This window comes from Pantherophis guttatus, chromosome 4 (assembly GCF_059756535.1).
Source record: "Pantherophis guttatus breed Tessera chromosome 4, ASM5975653v1, whole genome shotgun sequence".
NCBI classification, from domain to species: Eukaryota; Metazoa; Chordata; class Lepidosauria; order Squamata; family Colubridae; genus Pantherophis; species Pantherophis guttatus.
This window is the reverse complement of record NC_142066.1, coordinates 96,611,084-96,639,028: the sequence shown is the minus strand read 5'-3', so window position 1 is coordinate 96,639,028 and position 27,945 is coordinate 96,611,084. Positions and strand designations below refer to the sequence as shown.

At 47.0% G+C, this 27,945-nt stretch overlaps 1 protein-coding gene and 1 pseudogene across 1 annotated transcript; both read right to left on the bottom strand.

Annotated features, from left to right (window-relative positions):
* Positions 1–10,955: 10,955 nt before the first annotated feature.
* LOC148114246 (uncharacterized) lies at positions 10,956–16,617 on the bottom strand. Its single transcript, XM_087894533.1, has 4 exons — positions 16,567–16,617; positions 12,318–12,391; positions 11,959–12,168; positions 10,956–11,036 (listed from the first exon to the last, which is right to left on the bottom strand). The coding sequence occupies exons 1-4, from the start codon at positions 16,601–16,603 to the stop codon at positions 11,001–11,003; spliced, it is 357 nt and encodes a 118-aa protein (XP_087750659.1). The 5' UTR covers positions 16,604–16,617; the 3' UTR covers positions 10,956–11,000.
* Positions 16,618–21,174: 4,557 nt separating this feature from the next.
* On the bottom strand, positions 21,175–27,600 carry LOC148114245 (uncharacterized; annotated as a pseudogene).
* Positions 27,601–27,945: the final 345 nt, after the last annotated feature.

Sequence of the window (27,945 nt, the reverse complement as noted above, 5' to 3'; positions counted from 1 at the left end):
TACCCAGCTATATGCTGCCTGTACGAACATTGTGGACAGCTTATTTTTTCCCGGAGACTTTGGACCTGGCTCTGTTTGTCATCCAGTACGCTGGCTGTATGGAAAATGGCAGTTTACGGGAGGTTGAACGGAGCTGGTATCTATCATTGTTTCACCACTGAATGGGATGCACCATCTTCCCCATGGCCAGTTGGCCGACCAGTGTGAGAGGCTGGTTGGAGAATCACCCCGAGCTGGTTGGAACATTGGACTCTGCCACTGCCGTGAGAGGGCAGTGGAGACTCTCCCGTTTATGGTCAACCTGCCTTGTTTTCCCGGACAATTTTGGACTATCATAATGGAGCCCTTGGCCATGCCTCACTACTACCTCAGGGCTTTTGATGTATTTAAGGTCTCAGCTTCTTGCACTGCGAGACTCCCCCTCTCGCAAGCCTGGCCCTCCACGTTATTGAGGGCCTACCTCAATGACAGGTTTTGGAATCCAGAGAGGTGGCATGCGGCGAAGAGGGGGTTGAGAGGTTTTCTATGTAAATTTTTGGATAAATTTTTAAGAGGCCGGGGGGGGAGGGTAGGATTGGAACTAGAGCTGTGGGTTTGGGGGATAACCCACTAAGGGGAGGGTCGGGCCTGGCCATGACTCGCAGCAGGGGGGGTGGGGGATCTGGGGGTGATGGGGGGGTCGAGCTTGTCCAGATTGTGTTTTTATCATCGGTACTGTGAGTGGGAGGGGTAGATATGGCGGGAGCAGGGGGCCATATCATGTTAAGGGAGCGTGCGCCCGCTGTCTTCGAGCGGTGGCCCGCTCCGTCCCCCAAGGCTCCACTTGTTCTCCAGGTTGCACAGACCCTCAGGGCCTGGGCCTGCAACTGATGTTGTGCAATGCCAGGTCTGTAGTAAATAAAGCCCCCCTCATTTGTGATCTCATTCAGGAGGGGGGAGCGGACCTGGCAGGTAGTACAGAGACCTGGTTGGGCCCAGAGGGAGGGGTCCCTCTGGTAGAAATGTGCCCACCAGGCTTCCACGCATTCCATCAGCCGAGGTCACAGGGGAGGGGTGGGGGAGTAGCTGTTATTAGAGAAGGTCTTAGGCCGAGGGAGGCCACTGTCTCTCAGACGGCCGGCTGTGAGTCTCTCCTTGTGAAGTGGGGTCATGGGGTTCAGATAGGTTTGCTGATCACATACCTGGCTCCCTGCCACATGGCAGCAGCTCTGCCCGAGCTTCTCAACGTTATCGCCGCGGTGGCGGTTGATACCCCCAGACTTATGGTCATGGGGGATTTCAACCTGCCGTCCATGGGTGAGGCATCTGAGGCGGCTCGAGAGTTCATGGCTTCCATGACGGCTATGGACCTGACCCAGTTAATTTATGGCCCTACACACGCGGGGGAAAACACACTGGACTTGGTTTTTGTCTCTGGACAGTGGCTGAGTGATCTTGAGATAGGGGATATAGTCATCGAGGCCTTGTCATGGTCAGATCACTCTCTCCTTTGCCTTGACCTTCGAACCACTGCACCCTGCCGCAGGGAGGCGGAGCCAACAAGATGGTACCGCCCCAGGCGCCTGATGGAACCTGACAGGTTCCAGATGGAGCTTGAGCCAATCCCCGAGGTTCTGGCTCATGCCTCGACTGGAGACCTAGTGGCCGCCTGGGATAGGGCGGCCGCTGGAGTTCTGGATCGAGTCATACCTTTGCGGCCTCTGACCCAGCGCCAATCTCACCTGGCTCCTTGGTTCACCGAGGAGCTGTGGGAGATGAAGCACCGGAAAAGATGCCTAGAGAGTAGTTGGAGGGCCAGTCGTGCTGAATCTGACTGGACACTGGTAAGATCTCATATTAAGAATTACCTAGTGGCGATAAAAGCAGCAAAATGTACCCATTTCGCTGCTCTTATTGTGTCATCAGATAATTGCCCGGCCCCCCTGTTTAGGGTGACCCACTCCCTGCTCCACCAGCAAGTGTGGGAGGACCCCTTGGAGGGAAGAGCCGAGGATTTTGTTCAGTATCTGTATGACAAAATCACTCAGATTTGGGAAGATCTGGACTCCGACTGGATAGATCCAGCGGGGATGACGGAGGCAGGTCCTGAGAATGTTATCTGGGATGAGTTTGATCCTATGACCCCTGAGGACTCTGGGTAGACTGATCACAACCACATGTTTGTTGGACCCATGCCCCTCCTGGTTAGTGCTGGCTTCCCGGGAGGTGACGCGAGCCTGGCTCCAGGGGATTATAAATGCTTCATTGGGCGAGGGTGTCTTTCCCGCCGCCTTGAAAGAGGCGGTGGTGAGACCTCTCCTCAAGAAGCCTTCCCTGGACCTGGCAGTACTGGCTAATTAACGTCCAGTCTCCAACCTTCGCTTTGTGACGAAGGTTGTTGAGAGTGTGGTTGCGTGACAGCTCCCCCAGTACCTGGATGAAACGACATATCTAGATTCGTTCCAGTCAGGCTTCAGGCCTGGGTACAGCATGGAAACGGCATTGGTCATGTTGGTGGATAATCTCTGGAGGGCTCGGGACAGGGGATGCTCCTCTGTCCTGGTCCTGTTAGATCTCTCAGCGGCTTTTGATACCATCGACCATGGTATCATGCTGCACCGGTTGGAAGAGTTGGGGGTGGGAGGCACCGTACTATGGTGGTTCTCCTCCTTTCTCTCTGACCGGTCACAATCTGTGTTGACAGGGGGGCAGAGGTCGACCCCGAGGCCCCTTATATGTGGGGTGCCACAAGGATCGGTCCTCTTGCCCCTTTTGTTCAATATTTATGTAAAGCCGCTGGGTGAGATCATCCGTGGTTTTGGGGTGAAGTACCACCAGTACACTGATGACACCCAGCTGTACATCTCCACCCCAGACCACCCCAACAATGCCCTTGAAGTGATGTCCTAGTGCCTGGAGGCTGTATGGATCTGGATGGGGAGAAACAGGCTCAGGCTCAACCCATCCAAGACCAAGTGGCTCTGGTTTCCAACGTCCCGATATAGTCAGTTGGTGCCATCGCTGACTATTGGGGGCGAATCATTGGCCCCCACAAAAGGGCTCACAACTTGGGTGTCCTCCTGGATTCACGGCTGTCTTTAGAAGAGCACTTGACGGCCATGACCGGCAGGATTTTTCATCAGGTTCGCCTGATCCACCAGTTGCATCCCTTTCTAGATCGGGACTCCTTACACACGGTCACTCATGCCCTCATCACCTCCCGTCTGGACTATTGTAACGCTCTCTACATGGGGCTCCCCTTGAGGAGCACTCGGAGGCTCCAACTGGCGCAGAGTGAGGCCGCACGGGTTGTGACGGGAGTGACGTGGCGCTCCCGTGTAACACCTCTCCTGTGCGAGCTGCACTGGCTCCTGCTGGTCTTCCAAGTGCGCTTCAAGGTTTTGGTTAGAGCGCTCCATGGCTTAGGACCTGGTTATTTACAGGACCGCCTGCTACCACCAGTAGCCTCCCACTGACCAGTACGCTCCCATAGAGAGGGGCTCCTCCCGGTGCCGTTGGCTAAACAATGTCGACTGGCGGCCCCCAGGGGGAGAGTCTTCTCTGTGGGGGCACCTACTATCTGGAACGAGCTCCCCCTGGAGATCCGGAGGATCCCGGATCTGTGAACTTTCCGTCGCGTGCTCTTATTTCATCAAGCTGACCTGACTTAAGTCTTTCCCCTTTTTTAATGGAAATTTTAAATTTGGTTTTAAAATATTGGGGTTTTAAATTTGTTCAGCCAAATTATTTAATTAGTTTTATCTTATTTTAAATTTTGTATTTATATGTTTTATTCTATGACTGTTCACCACTCTGAGTCCTTTGGGAGTAGGGCGGTATATAAATTCAATAAAATAAAATAAAATAAAATAAATGGAAATGAAAATGAAAAAACATGAAATAAATTTAAATGAACAGGAACAATTAGCAAACAAACTAAGAGCAACTAAACAATTTTTTTTTTGAAAATGCAAATAAACCAGGAAGATGGTTAGCATATAAATTGAAAAAAGAGAAGGAGAAAAAGATGATAAAATACTTACAAGATGAAGAGGGGAAACGATGCTACAGAAATGAGGAAAAGAAGAGGATAATTCAAAAATATTATAAAAAACTCTACTCTCAAGAGAAAATTTCAGAGGAAGAGATATCAAAATATTTGGAAAAGTCATATCTACCTAAAATAACAGATCAACATAAGGGAATGTTAGAAGAAAGAATAACAATGATGGAATTAACAGAAGCGATAAAAAGACAAAAAAATGGGAAGGCACCTGGACCAGATGGTCTACCAGCAGAGTTATACAAAACGTTACAAGAAGTGATGAGCAATGTAATGCTGGAAGTATTTAATGTACTTCTAATGAAGGCTAGAATGCCAGACTCATGGAGGGAGGCTATGTGACACTTATTCCCAAAGAAGATACAGATTTACAACTAATAAAAAACTATATACCTATTTCACTATTAAATGTGCATTATAAGATTTTTGCTTCAATAATGGCAAATAGATTAAAAAGACCATTAAATGAACTTATTCATATAGATCAAAATGGATTCTTACCCAAAAGGCAAATCAGAGACAATATGAGGGTAATTTTGGATAAAGCTTTTGGATAAATACTTTGGAGTATTATGAGACACATTCAGAAAAACAAATGGTGATGATGTTTTTAGATGCTCAAAAAGCTTTTGATAATGTGAATTGGCAATTTATGATAGAACAATTGCAGAGAATGAACTTTGGGGAGAGATTTTTAAATATAGTAAAAATGATCTATGACAATCAATCTGGCTAAGATAATGACGATTGGAGAAATGACAGAGAAAGTTGGTATTATGAGGGGTTCTAGACAAGGATGTCCCTTATCACCATTATTGTTTATTTTGACTTTATTGAATATAAATATTAGGCGAGATAAAGTAAATGAAAATTAAAAAGAGGAATACAAATTGCAAGCATTTGCGGATGATTTAGTATTCATTTTGGAGGAACCACAAATTACAGGACCAAAATTATTAGCCCAAATAGAGAATTATGGAAAATAAATAAAGAAAAAACAAAAATTTTGGTGAAAAACATTACAGAAAAACAAAAAAGAGAGATAGAAGAGACATTAGACATACAAGTGCTGAAAAAAGTTAAATATTTAGGAATATATTTGACTTCAAGATGTGCAACAATTAAAGAACACAATTATTATAGACTTAAAGAACAAATTGAGAAGGATTTGGAGAAATGGAAAAATCTTCAATTGTCACTCATGGGAAGGATAGCAATAATAAAGATGAATATATTACCAAGACTATTATTTTATTTCAGACAATACCGATAAAAATTGAAAAGATTTATTTTCAATATTTATTTATTTGTTTGTTTGTTTGTTTGTTTGTTTGTTTTAATTTGTATACTGCCCTTCTCCAGCAGGACTCAAGGCGGTGAACAGCCAGAATAAAACAGAACATACAAAATTTAAAAACAGTTTAAAAATAATTAAATATTTTGGCCGCAATTTAAAACAACCCAATTAAAATCAATTAAATTTAACCAAAAACAGTGGGATCAAGCCATCCCGGCTAGGTGAAATAAATAAGTTTTCAGGGCCCGATGAAAAGTCCGGAGATCTGGTATTGTACGTATCTCTGGGGGGAGGTTGTTCCAGAGGGTAGGCGCCGCCACAGAGTCGACATTGTCTGGTGGACGGCACCCTGAGGAGGCCCTCTCTGTGCGAGTGGGGTATCAACCGCCACCCAGGCTATGACGTTGAGCAGCTCGGGCAGGGCCGTTGCCACGTGATAGGGAGCCAGGTACGTGATCAACAAGCCCATCTGCACCCCACGACCCCACTTCACAAAAAGGGACTCACATCTGGCTATCTGAGGTACAGTGGTCTCCCTCGGATCCAGACCTTTCTTTATAATAACCGCCACCCCCCCGCCCCTGCCCAGAGCCCTCGGCTGATGAAATGCATGGAAGCCTGGTGGGCACAGGCTCCCCCCTCCTGGCCCAACCAGATCTCCGTAATGCCCGCTAGGTCCGCTTCCCCCTCCTGAATAAAATTGTGGACAAGGGGGGCTTTATTAACAACGTACCTGGCATTACACAACATCAGCCGAAGGCTCTGGCCCTGAGAATCTGAACAGCCTGGGGAACGAGGAAAGCATTGGGGACCGGAGTGCGCAATCGCTCTAAGATAGCGAGTGCGCACTCCCCAAACATGATGTGGCCCCCTGCTTCTGCCATATTTGCCCCTCCCACTCACTATACTGATAGAACAGCCCTCCCTAAGTTGAACTCCAACCCCCTCCCTGACCTCCGGTTCTGCATCCCTAGTGTCGCAGCCCTCCGCAAAGGCTGGTCTTGAACCCAGTGGATTTCCTCCCAAACCCACCCTAATCCCCCCCAAACCCCTTAAAATTTTAGTTAAAAACCCACTTAAAAAACCCCTCAAACTCTTCTTTGCTGCATGCCATCTCTCGGGGCTCCAAAGCCCATCATCAAGATAGGCCCTCGATAATGAGGAGGGCCAGACTTGCGAGAGGGGGGAATCTCGCAGAGCACGGAGTTCGTTCATCGAATACATCTGAACATCAAGGGGAGGTAATGACCCATGGCCAATAACCAGGGGGCAGTTTTGATGTTATCACAAACAGAAGGAGTGAAATGCCAGACTTCAATAGAGCTCCGATGGAACACATGGGACCTCATTGCCCTCTCACGGCAATGGTGGGAGTAAAATGCTGTTTTGATCTGGTAGGGGGGTGACCCAGCCCCCCTCTCATGGCGGCTGGTCAACCTTGATCATCCAAAAAACCGGAATTGAGACAGCAGCTGTAGACCCACTCCACCAAGACTTGTATCCCCAGATGTAACCCTCCATTCAATAGAGGGAAAAAAACGGGACCAGGTCAGTCCTCATAGTCCGGAACAGGCTCAAACTGCAGAGATCATAACAGCCATAACTCCAGGGAAGTCAAGATGAAACCTAGACCAGGAGATAATTGTCCAGCAAGCACGAGCAGTATGGCATTGCCAATAGGCTTAGCCCTCAAAGAGCCTTAGCAGGCTTCAGGGAGATGGGAGGTAAAAAGGAGAGCAGAGGCAACAAAACACCACAGGGGAAAACCCCTCAGTCATGGTCCAGCTCTCCCCAGCCCCTCCCCGATTTTCCTTGTGGCCATACTGCTCACCTCGCCCAGCCTCCATAAATCCTCATGGAGGTCTCTGGGACGACCAAGGGGCCAAACAACACCCCACGATCACCCAGGAGATCCAATAAACAAGTGAGCAGCTGCTACCAACATCTCCAGCACTCCCACACACCGACTCCGGTGACTCCTTCCTTGTCCCAGCAGCCGCCATTTCCATGCCGCCAGCATCACTGCTGCCGCCGCCAGCCTCCTCATCCTCACCTCGCCCCCTCTTCCACCCCTATAGCACATGTCCAGGGTGGTTTGGGTTGGCGAGGATCCCGACAAGGGTGCTGCACTGCTGCCACCGCTACGGCTCCAACGTTGTCATCTTGGCCTAGCCGCCTTCGCCGAGGAAAGTCAGTCGCTGCCCCTCCTCCTTCCTCGGGCCGCTCTCGCCATCCCGTGATCTCCACGAGCCTCGGGAGCATCTCAGGAAGCCGGAGACCCCTCAAAAGAGAGCTCGAACACCCCTCCAGCTGGACCGGGGCTGCAGCGGTCGAAATTCAGCCCTCCAAAGGCCCCCTGGAGCCATAATCACCCCCCAAGATCGCCGACTCAAAGGGAAGCCGCCATCTTGGGCATACGTAGAAGAAGATCATGCGTAGTTCATCTTATTTAAATAAGATAATAAGGAAATTTATTTTGCAAGCCAAAAAAGCAAGAATCAGTTTTAAAATGCTTCAGGATACAAGATTATGAAGAGAATTTGGACTCCTGAATTGGGAACTATATTACCAAGCAGCAGCATTGACATGGCTGAAAGAATGGGTTGAACTAAGAAATATAAGACTATTAACACTGGAAAGTCATGATTTACAATTGGGCTGGCATGTTTTTTTAAGGTATGGTAGAAATAAGATACATATGTACTTTCACAGACATTATATAAGAAATGCATTATTATTGGTATGGGAAAAAGTTAGAGATAAATATTATGTGAAAATACCAATATAGTTATCAACAATGGAAGAGTTAATTCACCCAAACGTTTTTAATTTTGGAAATATTGTTAGATATAAGGATTTGTTAACAGATAAGGCGGAATTGAAAGGGAAACAAGAATTGGAAGAACAGGGAATTGAAATGGATTGGTATATGTATATGCAAATACAAACAAGATATGAAAAAGATGTTAAACTACATGGTTTTTACTTAGAGAAGACTGAGCTTGATAAAATACTCACAGGAACAGAGGATAAATTTAAAATGTTACAATTTTTTACAAAATATAGAACTAGAGGAAGAACAAGTAAAAGAAACAATGATAGCTTGGGCAAAAAAATCTGGATATTCAATTGAATTGGATAAATGGCAACAATTATGGGAAAGAAGTTATAAATTAACAATGTCCACTGCATATAAGGAGAAGCTATATAAAATGTTTTACAGATGGCATATGCCTCCTGAGAAACTGGCAAGAATGTTTAAAGATAAATCAGCTAAATGTTGGAAATGTCACCAGTTACCAGGTTCATTTTGCCACATGTGGTGGACATGCCCTGAAGCAAAAAACTATTGGAATAAAATTAAGTTATGGTTGGAGGAAATGACGCAACAACATATGGACTTAAAACCAGAGCTATTCCTATTGGGTATCTTACCAGACAAAATTAGTAAAGATAATATATATTTGATTATACACGTAATAACAGTGGCAAGGATTGTTTATGCACAAAATTGGAAAGCAGAGAATATACCATCGGAGGGAGAAGTAATTAAAAAAAAATTAGATTGTACAGAAATGAATAGATTAATTATGATGATAAAGGAAAGAGAAGATTTAGAATATTATAAGATATGGAATCAATTTTATTATTGGTTAGAAAAGAGATATAAATAAGTTTTAAAAGAGATTGGAAAAAAAAATGTTGTTACTAGAATATTATATTAGTGGAAAATCTGTAATGGACTTGGTGAGATTGAAAACAGATGAGGTAGAGAAGAGAAGAAACCTTTGAAGATAACACTGAAATGTCACATGGAAGAAATGAATGATGTACTAAATATTTGTCTTAAGAAATAAAAAAACTTTAAAAAAAAATCAACGCTTTACAGGCAGTGGATGGCCATTATGTAAACATACTTCCACCATTCAAAGCCATCAAATGACTGCCAAATATCCATTAATTTGGAAGCTTGGGAGAAGCAGCTTAGTCTCCAAAGAATACATACATACGTATGTATCTGACTCTCTCTGGCAACTTTGCATTCCCATTTTTGAACTTACAATCAACTATTTAATGTAAAATACAATCCAGATTATAATCTACCCAAATTCTATGCAGGAGAATTCTCCTAAGTCAAACTAAAAGATTGGCCTAAAGATTAAATGTTCTGGAAACCTGTATTATTCTTTAAGGTGGTATGAAATTTGACAGAGGGCACCACTATCATGAGCTATTACATTAAGTTCAAATCTTGTTATTTCTTCTAAATTTGGCACATTGCATGCCTCTAAACTCACCTGCAGAGGAACAACAAGAAAAATGTATGTTTGCATTTCTTGGCAGAAGCAACTAGTTGGCCTCTCCTATGAAATAGAATAGTGGAATAAGATGGGCTTTGGCCTGATCTAGCAGGACTATTCCACTTTTCTCATGGTGTAACATAAATATTTAATCAATTTAAAAGCTATGTACTCTAACTTCCCTTACACCGCTACACAGAGAAAATAAGGAAGGGCAAACATGCAAGCATGTAAGATTTTGGAATTTACATATGAGACTCCAGGGTTATATCCAATCCCTAAACCTTGGATATATTCTCCAGATCTCTATAAAAGCTGTAACTGTTAATATCAGAATGAGGAATTATTCATGTGTGAGAAGAAATAATGTTTGTTTAATTTAGGTTTTTGTTAAATCAAATATAGTTTTTATCCTGACTATGGCACTTAGAACATGATATCTACTTTTTGTAGCCTCTGTATGATTCCTCCTCAGATTAATGTCTTCTACATGAGATGCAGTTGAAAAGAAAAACTGCTCTTAGAGGGTTCTCTGTTTCAATGAAATGCCCTCTCTCTTTTCCTAATTAGCACTATTATGCAAAGCTTGGGGCTACAAGTAGTTCTCTACAATTTACATCAGTACTTTTTAGCAGCATTTCTGCATTTTTATTAACGCTGAAAGGGGGTAAAAGTACAGTTCCTATTATTTTTCAAATAGGCTCTGGTCCTCTGAACATTTAATAGAAGCAAATTCACTGGAATCAGCAAGATATACTTTTATTTAATCCTATATAGATTACATTTATATTATTCCAAACTGGGAATAGACATAAGCATAACCCAAATTGATCTTCGATGTTTAAAACCATCCTCTGAGCCTTCCTGATCTCAACTAATCCCCTTAATACTTAAGATCACATATGTGGAGATAACTCTCAAAATCAAATAATGCTTTGCCATCCATCTCTCATAATTAATCAGTATTGCTCTTGAATAATCCATATGAATTGAAACAACTGTGAAAAGGTTGATACTTATTTTAAATGTTCAAAGTTGTGATTGCCTGGAAAGCTACAACTGTTGAAAAGAAATCAGACTAGAAGGTTAATATCTTTAGAGCAGAACCATCAATAGTTTGAGCATGCATAATTGACTAGCACTTTGTACAGTAAATGTTTTCTAAATAGGTAAAGGTTCCCCTCGCACATATATGCTAGTCGTGTCAGGAATAAATGCCTTACCCATGCCAGGGGTTAACAGGGACACAGAAGTGCAGGGGTTAATTACAATGCTCACTTGGTCGGTACCACCCACTGACCACTCCTTACCTGAATCTCCACCCACAAGCATAAAAGGTAGACACATCCTTCCCAGACCCTCACTTCCAGATGCAGCATTCAATGTAATGATGAACCTGTAAATAAAAGAAACTTATTCAAATGATTGACTCGTGTCAGTTATTGGGTCTGATCCATGGATTCTGTCACAATATGGTAGCAGAGGATGGTTTTATGACTCAATAACTCCAGATCACGCAACGAGGACACTTCACTACCTGCAAGATGGCGACACCTCCGAAGCAACGAGAGAGTAACCCAACAGGATCGCCAGGGAAGGTAGAAACCTCAATTGCCCCCAAAGCCACCGTAACGGAAGAAAAGGGGGAGATCAAGAAAGGAAAAGTAGCAGACCATGACGACCGGGAGGAAGAAAGGCTGCGGCTCGATGTCCTACGTTTACTAAAGGAGTGAGCCAGCGACAAGAACCTCCTTGCAGACCTGTGGAGCTTCATAATGGACCGTGAGGTGGCGAGGAGCGAGGAAGACTCAGATCCGGAGCTCGAGGAGCTGGATTCGGTGAGTGGATCGCCCCAAAAGGACCCCTCAACAGTCACCGAGCCCTGAAGCCCCACTCAAAATTTGAAATGGCGGCCATCTTTGACCACGTGGTCGGACAAGATGGCCGACCCCCATCCAATCGGCAGCCAGAATTCAAAATGGCTGGCACGCAAACAATGCCCGACCATGAGCGATGAAGAAAGCGACCGGGGTGAGGGGACAGAATCCGATTCAGGCCCCAGTTACACCCTGACCGAGCGGCAAGTCGATAAGGCCATGAAGACCCTTGCTGCCGCTTTCGGCCCAGGCCTCAAAATCGCAAAAGGGAGGCCAGAGGGGCCCAAACGAAAGGGGAGATGAGGAGAGGGACACCGGAACACCCACCCGAGGGCCACGGATGTCCACACCAGCGCGCCGACCCCCCTACGCACCCCAAGAACACCGCACCTCTGATCGCCCAGGCTGCGCACCCCGGAACACAGGGACTGGGGCAGCTACCTGCATTCGTCGCCGGGACCCCAACGCCACCAGGACCTTCACTTTGGAGAAGCCGCTGCGGGACGACACCTTCCGGAGCACACCTGGACCCCCAAGACCGAAGCCGAGGCCTACCTGACCGACAGAGGCCTCTACGCCGGAGCCGCGATGGACAGGTCCTTCCACGAAGACGGCAGAGCTGAAATGGACCTCGCGCACGCGCTCTTTCGCCTAGAAGAAGAAAAAAGAAAAAAATTGCAAAGCGGGACTTTTAAACTACCGGCAAGCATTCCCATGCCGTTTTGCTGCTATAGGCACATAAAGAACCATGGACAGCAGCCTGCAGTAAGTAATTTTTACAAATAATGCTGGGAACTTACCAAGTGACTTTCCAAAGTTGAGGATGGATGGGGGCAATATCCTAGAGTGGTCACAGCAGCTTCAGGTGGTGTTCCTAAAAGAAAACATGTCACACTTTATTAATGACCCCCCAGAGAGACCATGGACTTTAGAGTTGGACTGTATGCACCATAGGGCATTTTACCTTTTAATCTCTAGCATATCTCCCACTATTTACCATAGCATTGGTCACAATCTTACTGTGTCAGAAATCATACAGAAAATGTTTGGGTTATTTTACAGTGAAAGTGTGGCAACCACTACCCAGATTTCCAAAGACTTCTTCTCTGCCAGAGTCAAACTGGGGACCCCCATAAGTGAGCATCTGGTGTCCCTAAACGCTACCAGGGCAGAACTACACTTTAGGGGGGAAGTCATATCAGACCAGATCATGAAGAGTGTAATAATTAACTCTTTAGATCACTCATGGGACAGCTTCTTAGCACACTTAGATACTGTTAGTCTAGGCCTCCTATCTGTTGAGAAGCTGTCTAACAAACTGATCGCTGAAGACAATTTGAAAAGGAGCCGCTCTGGCTCCTCCAGGGAACATAAACACGAAAAGAAAGTAGCCTTCCAAGACAGGCAGCATAGTATAACAGAGTGCTATAGCTGCGGGTCAAGGGGACATCTCAAGAGAGACTGCCCCAAGAACTACAGAGAAAGAAGTAGACCAGAACATAGGTTCAGACAGACAGAGAGACACACTTCTGAGGAGAGGTACAGATGCAGGGACTCTCCCAACCCCAGAGACAGGAGAGGGAACAGGGATAATTCACGGGACAGCAGAACAGGATCACTATATGGGATAGGGGAGTGCACTCACATAACATGTCAGGATAGGGAGGCCAACTCGTGGCTCCTGGACTCTGGGGCCTCCAATCACACGACCTATAACCAAAACCTGCTCTCCTCATTCACGGAGGAGAATTTTACAATCAATGTCGCAAACCAAAGTGAGGTTAAGGTAACAGGCAGGGGGGTGGTTACACTGCCAGGCATAGGGAAAATAGAGGGGGTACTACTGGTTCCAGAGATACCCCACAACATATTGGCCGTGTTAAAACTCAGTGCAGAATCAGGGATCAAGGTAACCTTCACAGAAGGGAAGGCTCACATTAGCAAGGGTAGAGAAAGTGTAGGTAGAGTGACAGTCAAGCAAGGGCTACCATACATAACATTCCATGAGAGTAACACACCCAGCATATACACCAACTCAGAATGCACAGAGGACACTGACCAGAACAAAGATGGGGAAGAGCAGGTGAATGAGGGAGAGACAGAGAGCGAGGAGAACATGACACATGAGACACACACCACCGAACACACCCAGGGAAGACCATCGATAGGCAAACTCATGCATGATGGCTGTGCTCACTTACTACACCGGAGACTAGGGCACTCCAGTTTCCCCGTAGTCCAAAAAATGGCCAACTGTACCGAGGGCATCAAAATAAAGAGTTGTGAAAATTACCTCGAGTGCTCGGTGTGCAAATGTTCTAAGTTAAAGGTCAAGCCCAGACCTAAGAAATCCTCACACGCCTCCAAACAAGTATTCAATTTAGTCCATATGGATCTGGTGGGGCCCCTAAGGCCGTCCATCAAATACCAGAAAAGATACTTCCTCACCATCGTAGATGACTACAGTCGTTATGGCTTCGTCTACACACTAAAACGAAAGGATGAGGCCTTCCAAAAATTCAAAGAGTTCTACAAAAGAGTAGAGACTCAAAACAACACCCAAATCAAACAAATCATGACAGACAGAGGATCTGAGTTTCTGTCTAAAGAGTTCGCTCATTGGCTCAGATCCAAAGGCGTGCTTCACTTTACGTCATCCCCGTTCTCAGCCTTCCAGAACGGCGTCATAGAACGACGGAATTCCACGCTACAGACCATGATCAGATGCACCTTAGAGGACGCGGGAATTGGTCAACATTTTTGGTCCGAGGCCTTAGTCTACTCAAACTATACATTAAACAGAACCTGGTCCAGCGTAATAGACAAAACACCATATGAACTCATGTACAACAAAAAACCACAAATAGCACACCTACATGTATTCGGCGTAACCGCTGATGTATGTATACCCAAACAGCTGCGCAAGAAAGGGGACAAGGTATCCAGGAGACTGAGATTCATGGGGTACGAGCCAGGTACCAAGGGATTCAGATTTGTGGACAGTAATGATAGGTTCGTGGTCTCTAGGACAGCAGTATTCCATGAACAGGCTAACTGGTCCAGGATACACCTCAATGAGGTATCCACCAGGCGGGAGGCTAGGCCAGATGAGCAAGTGCAGGACAAACATGAAACAGCAGATAGGCAGGAAAGGAAGGAACACAAACCCAAGCTCCAAGGCATCAAGGTTGAGGAATGGAAAGGGAATCACCCCAAGATAAGTGTAGACTCACTAACACAAAAGGAAGCCAGGTACTTACATGACACCGAACAGATGACAGATAGACCAGTCAGGTCAACCAGAAACCAATTACCAAGAAGGTTAAATGACTACGTGATGCACATACACACGAACCATATCACACCTAACTCATACGAAGAGGTATTGAGATTACCACATGAAGAGAGGTCAAAATGGGAATCGGCCATGGCCAAGGAAATGGACAGTCTGAGAAAGCTAGAAGTTTACACTCCAGCCGAGGTTTCAGAGGGCAAAAATGCGATAGGTACCAGGTGGATCTTCAAAATCAAGAACCTGGATGGTGGTCAGAACCTGTACAAGGCTAGGTTGGTTGCCCAGGGATTTGCCCAGAGGTTCCCAGAAGACTACACTGACACTTACTCGCCAACCATGAGAACTGAAAGTGTCAAGAGTGCCCTGGTCATCACTTCCCTGCTGGGACTAGAGGTACATCAGTTCGACGTACAGACAGCTTACCTGCACGCCAACCTAGATAAGGAAATATACGTTAGGGCACCACACAGTAAAGAGACCAACAGGGGGGACACCTGGCTATTTCACAAAAGCCTATATGGACTGAAACAATCCGGCAAACGCTGGTATGAGTGCCTGGTTGAGGTCCTGAAGTCAATGGGATTTACAGCAACCATAGCCGACAACTGCTTTTTCACTAGGAGAGAGGGGGATTCACCAGAATACATCCTAGTCTACGTGGACGACATACTTTACATCAGTAAACACGAAGGAACCGTAACGCTTTCGCCAGTAAACTAAGTGAACACTTCACATTGAAATACCTAGGGAAAATAAACAGATACCTAGGCGTGCAGATCAACGAAACACCTAAGGGCTTTCAACTGTCCCAGAAAGAAAAGATAGAAGAAATACTACACAAATGCAACATGGCAGATGCCAAGGGATGTGAATCACCTATGCAGCCGGACTTCCTAAAAAATACGCATAGTGAATCACCCGAGTTTGAAGACAACACACTGTACAGGTCAGTCATAGGCTCTCTTTTATATATTGCCAACTGGACCAGGCCAGACATTGCATTATCAGTTAATCTATTGTCCAGGCACGTAGGCAAACCCACCATGTACCATGCTGTAAAGAGGGTGCTGAGGTACCTGAAGCAAAGTGCCGACGCATGCCTAGTCCTAGAGCCAGAGCCGTCCAATGAGCCCGTCCTCTCTTGCTTTGCTGATGCTGACTGGGCTGGTGACACCAAAAGCCGGAAGAGCACATCAGGATATGTATTCTACTTGAACAATAGTCCGGTGCATTGGTACACGGGTAAGCAAAACTTAGTGACCACTTCAACCACAGAGGCGGAGTACATATGCCTATCCAAGGCCGCAAACAACCTCATCTGGTTCGACGACCTACTCGCCAGTGTGTGGTGCGAACCTGCGTATCCGATAAACATCTACGAAGATAACAAGGCCGCTATAGAAATATCCATGGCCGATGCGGTAGGGCAGAGATCCAGGCATATTGACATAAAGTACAAGCATGTGAGACAGCTCTCTAAAATCGGATTTGTAAAGGCGACACAGAAGAACAGACTGCAGACATACTCACGAAACCACTGCAGGGCAGGCAACACTCATACCTGGTATCCAAACTCAATATTCGTCCTTGGGCAACATTCAAACAGTCAGACCCACAACTACAGGTCAGGCATTTAGAGGGGGATTTGTCAGGAATAAATGCCTTACCCATGCCAGGAGTTAACAGGGACACAGAAGTGCAGGGGTTAATTACAATGCTCACTTGGTCAGTACCACCCACTGACCACTCCTTACCTGAATCTCCGCCCACAAGCATAAAAGGTAGACACATCCTTCCCAGACCCTCACTTCCAGATGCAGCATTCAATGTAATGATGAACCTGTAAATAAAAGAAACTTATTCAAATGATTGACTCGTGTCAGTTATTGGGTCTGATCCATGGATTCTGTCACAAGTCGTTCCCGACCCTAGGGGGCTGTGCTCATCTCCATTTCAAAGCCAAAGAGCCAGCGCTGTCCGAAGACATCTCCGTGGTCATGTGGCCGGCATGACTAAATGCTAAAGGTGCATGGAACGCTGTTACCTTCCCACCAAAGGTGGCCCCTATTTTTCTACTTGCATTTTTTATGTGCTTTGAAACTGCTAGGTTGGCAGAAGCTGGGACAAGTAACGGGAGCTCACCCTGTTACACGGCACTAGGGATTCGAACCGCTGAACTATCGACCTTTTGATCGACAAGCTCTTAGCCACTGAGCCACCGCATCTGTTTTCTAAATACTTGTGGCTAAATTATGGCCTGCCAGAACAAATGAAATAAAATAATAAAGATTTGAAGTATAATCCAGCCAATTGTAGATTATGTTGGCTTTCTCATATTGAAAAAAACATAGAATTTAAATTTCCTCTTTAAACTGGGATGGAACTTAGAATGCTTTGCCCAGATAGTGGTGCTAAAGAGAAAAACATAGCTAAAGAAATCATGGTTATAAGGACTGTTTAAGTTAAGGCATCTTTATTATAATCACAGACTAAAATTCACTGTGCAGGAACATTATACAATAAAGAATCAGAAGATCTGAATGCTGTGTAGTCTTCACCAGATTGCAATAACTCCATCCTGTAGTAAGATATCATGGATTTTGACATTTTTCCTCATTTAGCAGAAAAGGTGGGAGAAGAATAGCAGCCCAGAATAGGTTACCGCTCTTTCTGAAATGCTGCTTGTAAATGAACATGCATATGTCTTTTTGTCAAAGTTGTTTCCAAGGCAACAGATCTGTGTTCACTGAACACTATAAAATATGGGACTTTTATAGCTTTTCTTTCCATGGTGTGTTGTATGGATGAGAAAAATTGAGAATTATATTTATTATTTTCTGGGGTAATAAGACTTAGAAAGCCATGAAGTTGTCAAGTAGTTGTATCAATGTAATACTTTCATTGGGAATATTGGTTGCCAGGTGTCCACTATTTGAGCGGACAGTCTGCTTTTTTCACATTATGTTCACTATTTTTTTTCACAAAATAGTGGACTTTTTTTTATTCAAAAGCTTTATGATGAAATGGTATGTAATCTAAAGCTGTACAGTCTAAGAGAATAAGGATAGGAGAATCACGTTTTGTCTTTTTTTTCATAAGTTAGAATGAGACAAAGATCAAATATCCATTGAACTCGATTCTCTGAAAAAATTAATGATGAGATTAAAATAAAAATATATTATAAAATTATGTACAGTTCACATTTTTAAAATGTATTGTAGCTTGTGTCGACTGACCTAAAATGGCGTCGAGTGATGAGAGTGACAGCGGCGAGATTTCGAAAGAGATTTAGAAAGAAAAACGAAAGAGAGGAGTGTGCAAATACACCAAAGACTGGGAAGCTACTTTTGCATGGATTATCAACAATGAAACTGACAGAACAAATACGACGGCCTACTGTAAATTGTGTCAGAAATCGTTCACAATTGAATATAATGGTATAAAAGCTGTCACACAGCATGCAAACACAAAAAATCATTTAGATAAGGAGAAAATAGCTTCCAGCAACAAGCGAATCAATTCGTTTTTCATTGTTAAAGACTCCTCTTTCAGTGAGAAAGTGACTGTAGCTGAAATGGCTGAAACTTACCATGGGATCAAACACCATATTTCTTTCCTGGCTCAAGATTGCGGTATTAAGTTAATGAGTTCCAGGCACCGGGCCATCACATCGAGGGCATCATTGGGTTGGTTCGGGGTGGAAATATAAAGCTGAGTATCATCAGCGTACTGATGATACCTCACCCCAAAACCACGGATGGTCTCCCCTAGCGGTTTCATATAGATGTTGAACAGGAGAGGTGAGAGAACCGACCCCTGAGGCACCCCACAGGTGAGGGGCCTCAAGGTCGATCTCTGCCCCCCCGCCAACACCGTTTGCGTTCGATCCGAGAGGTAGGAGGAGAACCACCATAAAACAGTGCCTCCCACTCCCAACCTCTCGAGGCGACGCAGCAAGATACCGTGGTCGACAGTATCAAATGCCGCCAAAAGATCCAGAAGGACCAGAACAGAGGAAAGACCTCTGTCCCGGGCCCTCCAGAGATCATTCACCAGTGCAACCAATGCCGTCTCCGTGCTGTACCCGGGCCTGAAACCCGATTGGCACGGGTCGAGGTAATCTGCTTCATCCAGGACCAGCGGGAGCTGACGTGCAACCACATTCTCAACAACCTTCGCTAAAAAGCGAAGGTTGGAGACTGGACGAAAATGATTTAATACAGCTGGGTCCAAGGCCGGCTTCTTGAGGAGGGGCCTCACCACTGCCTCCTTCAAGGTGGTCGGGAAGTTTCCCTCCCTCAAAGAAGCCGCTATCACCACCTGGATCCAGCCTCGTGTCACCTCCCGGGCCGAATAAATCAGCCAGGAGGGACACAGGTCCAACACACAGGTGGTCGCACTCAGCTTCCCCATGATCCTGTCCACTTCCTCTGGGGTAACAGAATCGAACTCTTCCCAAAACACAGGACCCGCTGTCTCACCCCATCTGACTCTGTCCAGTCAGAGTCCAAGCCGTCCCGAATCCGAGCGATTTTGTCTGACAGGTGCTGACCAAACTCCTCGGCTCGTCCCTGTAAAGGATCTTCCCTCACCCTCTGATTTAAGAGGGATCAGGACACCCTGAACAGGGCAGCCAGGCGATTCTCTGCGGACGCGATGACATCGGTGAAGTAGTGGCGCTTTGCCACCGCCAACTCCACCAGGTAGGCCCATGTGGCCAACCTTAATTGAAATCGGTCGGATTCGGAATGGCCTGCTCTTCAACAGCTCTCTAGGCCTCGTCTATGCCGCTTCATCTCTCAGAGCTCCTCGGTAAACCAGGGAGCCGGCCGGGATCTGCGACGAGTCAGAGGCCGCAAAGGAACGACCTGGTCCAGAGCCCCGGTAGCAGCCGCTTCCCAGGCCTCTACCAAGGTCATGACCGGGGCGTGGGAGAGAGAGAGAGGGATCATCCCAAGCTCCTTCTGGAACCTCTCAGGGTCCATCAGGAGCCTGGGGCGGAACCAGATGGTCGGTTCCGCCTCCCAGCGAGGAGGGGCGGCATAATGGAAGCCTAGCCAAAGGAGATAATGGTCGGTCCATAACAGGGAATAAATAGTAGGAGATCCCCCACCGAACTCATCTCGCCACTGCTCCGAGACAAAAACCAGATCGGGTGTGTGCCCCCACCCCATGAGTCGGGCCCTGGATAATCTGGGTCAGGTCCATAGCTGCCATGGAAGCCATGAACTCCTGAGCCACACCCGACGCCACACCCAGAGACGGCAGATTGAAGTCCCCCAGAACAATAAGTCTGGGAAATTCCACTACCAGCCCCGAGAGGGCGTCGAGCAGCCCGGGCAGGGCTGTTGATACGCAGCTGGGAGACAGGTACACAATCAACAAGCCCAACTGACCATACTGGCCCCACCTCATGAGGAGGGCCTCACACCCATCAATCTTAGGAGCAGTGACCTCCCACGGACTAAGAACCTCCCTAATAACCACCGCCACCCCCCCTCCCCTCCCCTGGGCTCTTGGCTGGTGCAGCACCCAGAAACCTGGTGGGCACAATTCAGTCAGAGGGACACCCCCCTCTGAGCCCAACCAGGTTTCCATAATGCATGCCAGGTCTACGGTTTCCTCCTCAATCAACTCACGAATGAGGGGAGCTTTATTGACCACAGACCTAGCATTAAAATAAACCAGCCTAAGCCCAGGGGCCCAATCCCTCAAACCCCCAGGAGGTCGGATAGAACTTGGAGGGTCGGAGCGCACCACCACTCGAAGATAGCGGGGGCGGGCTCCCAAAGTCCGATACGGCCCTCCCTTCCTCCACCTACAGCCATTTCCCATCACAACCGGTATCTGAAATCCCACCCTCGCCCTTGGTGCACCTAAATGACCCCGCACCACATCAGAACCCCCGCCGACTCTCCATAACCTGGTCTGACCACGAACCGGCAGGGGCCCCCCAACCACTGACCGGATATCAAAACCCACCCCCCTCCCCAAACCCCTTAAAGATCTAGCTAAAAAACAATATAACGACCCCTTACTAAAACCCTTAAAACCCTCATGCCATCTCTCGGGGTCCCAGGACCCGTCATTAAGGAAGATCTTCGCCAAGCCAGCAGATCATTCCAAGGAAAGGGGGGCATCCCTCAAAGCAACCAAGTCCACTCTTGCGTATGTTCGTACTATCATCCCTGAACCTCACGGTAATGGGGGATTGTCAATGAAGAGTGGAATATATCAAACTGGTCCATCCCAGGAGACAGGAACCACCATTCCAGGGTGACCTCTCACGGCACTCCTGAATGATAGGGGGTGTTAATCCTCGCCATCCTCTCACCACAGCGGGTTCCTGAGTCCAAATGGGGTCACCCGAAGTGGGAACCTTCAGTCATTGTTGCCATGACCCGGTTCCGATAGTAAAACAAAGTCCACAGCCACCCTCTCACGGCGGCGATGGGCTTCTCCTCCAGAGCTGACCAGTCCAGGGCTGCAGTAGAAAAGTCCGGGCATATAGATGGTTCATTCCAAGCCATGCGGGTGTGCAGGTATGGTGGAGATATATCCCGGGACGGAGATACTGGGGATAACAAGTCCAGATCCAGGCAAGCCTTCAGTCGCCCAAGTCCACCATCACACCAAGTCCACCATCACACCATGACCAACACAGCCGGTACAGGTCCTCTGACATGTCAACAGGGTGATGACAATGGGGGGAGAGGGCGGGAGTAAGCCAGCAAGCCCAAAATCACAAGGTCCAGGCGCTGGCTCCACCCCCTCCCCAATCGGTCCAACAAGCCAAGATCTCAACCTTCAGTGCCGATGATGGTAAGAAAAAAAGGGGGGAGGGGAGGGCAGCTGTAAAACAATCAAGCAAGGCCCCCGACGTGTAGGAAGTCCAGGCACTCCCAATTCGAGTCAGCCAGGCAACTCTCACCCGCCTAGCCACTCCAGTGGGAGAGCCATGGTTAACACATCGCAAGCGGAGCTCCTGCCCATCTACCCACTCGCCAGGTCCAGCAACGAAGTCCGAACTTTCCAGGCTGCCCAACCTCACCAGCCTGGGTCCGACCTCCATGGGGAAGCTGCTGCCTCACCGCCGACGCTTCCTCCGCTGTCACCCCGTTGCATTCGCCGGCAAGCCCCCTCTGCTCAGGACTGTCTTTGCCGGCAAGCCGGCAAGCCTCCTTCCACTCGCCGGGAGGTCTCCCCTGCACGCCCAAGCACCCAGCTGGCCTGCGGCGAAAAAACCCGCCGCGATACTCCAACCGCTGCTTGGGCGATCTCAGCACCAAGCAGACTCTAGCGGACCCGCCCTGCAGCCTCTGAAGGTCTGACCGAGGCCCCCGGACTCTCCAGATCTTCCTAAGCAGCCCATACTGGGGTCGAAGTCAGAAGACCCCAGGAAACTACCATCTTCGCCAGGACGCTCCCCCAGCCTTCGCGGAGCTTAGCAAGGTGCGGTGGCCATCTTTATTACAGGTTACAGTGATATACTTTCCATTCCTTACTATATTTTATTACATGGAAGATGATGTTTTGCTAGGTCTCCTCTTGAGAACATCTTCAAATGTAGAATGATCCTGTGAGGAAAAAAATTGAGTGCTTTTTCTAGGACAAGATTTTCCGAAAGCAAATCTTGATGCTATATGTTCTGTTATATAAAATAACTGAGAGGAAACCTAATCATGCTTGCATGTGTTTTATTGTGTGTGGGCACAACTCTTGATTTGCAGATTTTAAAGCCAAATTACTATATATGGCCTCCTATTATAATTAGGATATGCAATCCTTTTCAGACTGAGGGCTGCACTGGCTATTGAATAATATGTCAGATTTAGAATTGCAAAAGTATATGTGCCTGGGACAAAAAAGTGAAAAACCTGGACAAAACCTCAATTTGATTCAATTTCTTTACATCAAAATTGAAGAAGTATAGTTCACATAATCACTTTTGGTGTATTTTACATTCATATTTGCCTGCAACATGGGGGCTTTTGGAGGGCTGTATGCAAGACAGCCAGATACATCCTATGGGTCTTTAGGAAAATGCCTCTTTAGGAAAATTACTTCACTTCAAAGTATACTTGTTAGATCGGGTGAGTGAGGAGCCAGGAGCCAGGTCGAAGTGAAAAACAACTCTTTAATATACAGTGAGAATCCAGCAACTTTGCAGTTCAACAGCTCTCCTTATATAGCTACTTTCCAAGTGTCTTAACCAATGAGCATTGAGATTTTTCCTGCTCTAATTTCCCACCAAAATTAGATACATAACACTCCTCCCCTCCCAGAAAGCATTTTACCAAACTATTTACATACATAATCACGCAGATGACTAGGGTGTTCCCTGATTCTAGTTGACCTGCGCAATTCAGTCTGAGGTGGGGATTTGGGCTGGTTGGAGGGATCCTTTGTCTCTACCAGCCCAGCCAATGGAACCTTCTGGATTTTTTTATGGGCGTCGCACTCTTCGGATGGGCCCGGCTTCTTGAGGAGGCGGTGCTGGACACCGAAGTCATCAGGTAAGTCTTCCGGCCACTTCGGGTTTGAGTTAGCTGTTGGATGAATGATTGGTGAGTCAGGGACTGGTTTGTCTATTTTGCAGTCTGGCTCATCGGGCATTGTTTGGCCCAGATGTTTCCTTAACTGGTCAATATGTCTTCACCATACCCTTCCATTACTGACTTCTACAATATATGACCTAGGCCCGGTAATCTTAGTGATCTGCCCAGCCATCCAGAGGGGACCATCCGCATAATTTCTCACGAAGACCACGGACCCAACAGAAAAACTTCTAGTCTCATGTTTGGCTTCCATGTACCCCTCAGGGGAGTAATTGGGCTGTAGCCTATCTAGGGTGCAATGGAGTCTCTGGACCATTAAGAGCTCTGCTGGACTTCATCCCGTTGCCATGCACGGGGTAACATGCTGGGCTGCTAGAAAAGTATCAATTCTAGCTTGCTAGTCTCCCGGTCTGAGTCTGGCCAATGCCTCTTTGGCCAATCTAACAAACCTTTCAGCTTGACCATAACTGACCGGATGAAAAGGTGCTGTGAGTGCGTGACAGATCCCTATCTCAGCTAGGTACCCCTCAAACTATTCACCACGTGTTGGATATTTAGCCTACGGTTGGGTAGAATAAATAGAAAAACTATGTTTGTGACTTTAAATGATATAAGAAGAATGATTGGCTGTGCTATTATCAGGCAGCCATAAAAGTAGACAGGAAGCCCGGGAGCTCCTCTCCTGCTATTTGATGATTGATCTCCTGAAGAGGGACTGTGTGTGACTGAAGAGAACCGTAAGCATGTTTTGTGTTGGAGAGTGATTATTCGAAGATGTGTTATCAATTGTTTTGAGAAACCAAGTTTGTTTTTTCACTAAGAGTAAAGAATGTTTTTTCCCCCCACCGTTCAAAGTCTGTGAGTATCTGTGTGTTTAACCAGCAACATATCTCTTTGCTGTCCGGTCCGTTGCCTACTATGCAGGGGGAAGTTTTACCCTCAACACCACGCATGGGCTACCTGACACCCTGGTGTCAGATAATGGGCCTCAATTTATGGCTACTCAGTTTCCAGAGCGCTTTAATTACAGCCTCCGCAGTGGTAGAGTGCATTAGAATGATCTCCAGCCACTTAGAATAAGCGTCCACCACGATCAGAAAGGTTTGAACATGGAATGGGCCAGCGAAATTGATATGACTGCAGGACCACGGTCCCCAGGGCCTTTCCCACTCTTTGGACTGGGCCGTTGGGGGAGTGGGGCGAGACTCTTGACAGGGAGTACACTTGGCCACCCATTCAGCAATGCAATTGTCCATATTAGGCCACCACACATAGCTCCTTGCCAATCCCTTCATCCTCACAATTCCTGGGTGACCAATATGCAATGTGGCCAATACTTGTTCCCTTAGACACGGCGGAATCACCACCCAGAGCAAGCAACCCCCTTGCATAGACAGCTCATGTTGTTTACAGACAAACGGTTTAAATTCCCCATCAACAGGGCTGTTTGGCCATCCCCTATGCACCCAGCCAATAACAGTTCGCAACACAGAGTCTTTAGCAGAGGCCCTTGCAACTTCAGCAGAAGTGATAGGGCCAGAGTCCATAGAGTCAATAAGCAGAACAGGGACGCCTGGAGTTGGGTCCTCCAGCAAATCTGGCAGCGGGCACCTGCTGAGGGCATCAGCATGCCCAAGGCTCCGATCCAGTCAATGGATGAGTCGATATGAGTAGGCAGCCAGAAAAATAGCCCACCTAGTCAGATGAGGGGACATGGCTGCCGGGGTGCGGCGATCCCCAGCCAAAAGTTCTAGCAGGGTTTGGTGATCAGTAACGAGTTCAAAAGTTCTTCCAAACAGATACTCATGAAACATTTTAACTCCAGCAACAGCCGCCAGGGCCTCCCTGTCCAGCTGACTGTAATTTCTCTCAGTGCTGGACAGGATACGGGAGAAATAGGTGATGGGGGCTTCTTGTCCATTTGGCAGTCTGTGACTCAAAACAGCCCCAACGCAAAAGGGGGAGGCATCGCAGACAAGGGGAAGGGGAAGCAGTTCATTATGTTGGATTAGGCAGCTGTCAGCTGAGAGAAGTCTTTTGACAGCTGCAAATGCTGTGGCTTCTGTCCTATCCCAAACCCACAAAGATTTTTTTGCCAATAGTTTGTGGAGTGGTTCGGCCACTGTGGCTTTGTCTTTTAAAAAGATAGAATAAAAATTTAAAAGTCCCAGGAACACCTGCAGTTCTTCCCGGGTCGTTGGGGTAGGTGCGTTGCGAATAGCCCGGACTTTGCTCTCTGTGGGGTGGATACCAGCCCCATCAATCTTGTACCCTAGAAACTCAACTGTGGGTACAGCAATCTGGCATTTGTCCCTTTTTACTTGTAGCCCCGCGTTCCTGAATATAGTTAGCACTCTTCTCAAGCGATCCATCAGCTGTTGCTCATTTGCTGTGGTAACTAAGACATCATCGAAATAGGGTACAACTCCCAGCAGTCCTTGCAGCAGATGTTCCATGACACTTTGAAACAGTCCAGGGGCAACGCTAACCCCAAATTGTAGTCTGGTGCACTTGAAGGCACCTTTATGTGTTACTATAGTCTGTGCTTCTGCGGTAGTGTCTTCTACCGGCAGTTGCTGGTATGCCTGCACAAGGTCGAGTTTAGTGAAAACGTTGCTGGGGCCCAAGGAATGGAGCAGGTGCTGCACAATGGGGACAGGGTAGGCGCTTTGCTGGAGGGATTTGTTTAGGGTACAGTTATAGTCAGCGCAGATGTGCATTGACCCACCAGATTTGAGAGAGGTGACTATTGGGGTCTCCCATTTTGCATGGTCGACCGGTACTAGTATGCCCTGACATATGAGCTTATCCAGCTCCTGGTCTATTTTAGGCTTGAGCGCGAATGTCACTCTCCTCGCCTTCATTCTAATGGGGGCTATATTAGGGTCCAGGTTAAAAGAAATAGGAGTCCCCACATACTTGCCAAGGCGGTCGTCAAAAACATCCTGGAATTCGTGGAGCAGGTTGTCCGTCAGGCCGCCATTGGTGGAGTGGATCCCGGTTACCTCCATGCCCAGGGCTTTGAACCAATTGAGTCCTAGGAGGCTCAGAAAACATCCGCTGACCATGGTGATGGGCAGCCACTCATTGAAATGGCCGAATTTCACCTGGAAATTTTCACGTCTCACAGCCTTCAACGGGAATGCCATTTCCCTGGTAGTCGTTCAGCCTTAGATGCTGGTGTTTCAGCTGATGTTTCTTGATGTCCAGAATTGCTGCTTTTAGCTTGGCCCAGGACATAATGATAATAGACGAGCCAGTGTCTATTTCCATTTGGCATGGTGATCCCTCAATTTCGACTGTTACATGCAGCTTTTTCTCCGGAGACGTTGTAGCTTGGCCGATGTGGGTCTGGAATGTCTCAGGGGTTTTGGAATAGACGCCTTGTTTTTGTTGGATGTTTCTGTCCTTCTTATGGGGTTGTGGTTGACCAGCTTGATTGGCGAATGCTCTCTGTTTGTGACTGGATGGTTGACTCGCTCTGCACACCCGCGCCAAATGTCCCTTTTTGTCACAACGCCTGCAAATGGCATTTTTGAAATGGCAAGTCTGTCTCTGATGGAATCCCCCACAACTAGCACAACTCTCTTTCCGGCCATCATAATCCCTCTTCTTGCTGTCAGTTTTGAAGATGTCCTCATCGCCTTCTTCATTGCTATCAGTCAGGGCTGATTCCCTGTGGATAGGAGTAGACTTTTGTGCCGCCTGGGGTGGCGTCAGTCGCTGCAGGGATTCTGCTACCTTATTAGATGATTCATGTGCTCTGGCTTCGTCTAGGGCAATATGAAGGGTAAAGTTTGTCTTGGCCAGCAGTCACCTCAGGAGGTGAATGTCCCAGACTCCGCAGATTAGTTGCTCTAGGAGAACATCATCTAGATCATGATACTCGCAATGTGTAGCAGCCTTGCGTAGCGCTGCCATTATCGACTCGCCATCCCTCTGGAGTCTTTGCCGGAACTCATAGCGCTGAACAAATTTGGACTGCACAAGGGCATAGTGCGTCCTCAACATAGTCTGCCATGGTACAGATTGCACCGGTGTTGGCTCTGACAGTGATTCGGCGGTGTCAAACACTTTGGGGCCGCAGTGGCTCAAAAAGAGGGCTCGCTTCCGATTGTCGGACAGCCCTTGGAGGTCATTTGCTTCGAGGAAGCATTCAAACCACGTCATGTACGATCCCCATTTCTCTTTCATGGGATTGAACGGCGTTGGCAGTGTGAAGGCAGGCATTTCTCGGCTCGTGCAGATTTTCCCGCCTGGCTTGATTCAGTTGTTAGCTCTTATTTGCGCAACCTGTCTACCGCAATCCCATCCTCGTCGCCAGTGTTAGATCGGGCGAGTGAGGAGACAGGAGCCAGGTCAAAGTGAACAACAACTCTTTAATATTCAGTGAGAAGCCAGCAACTTTGCAGTTCGACAGCTCTCCTTATATAGCTACTTTCCAAGCGTCTTAATCAATGAGCACTGAGATTTTTTCCGCTCTAATTTCCCACCAAAATTAGATACATAACAATACTAACACTGTTTTGCTGCATTTAAAAGCTCTCATGATTCTGACAAAGAGTTTGACTGGTT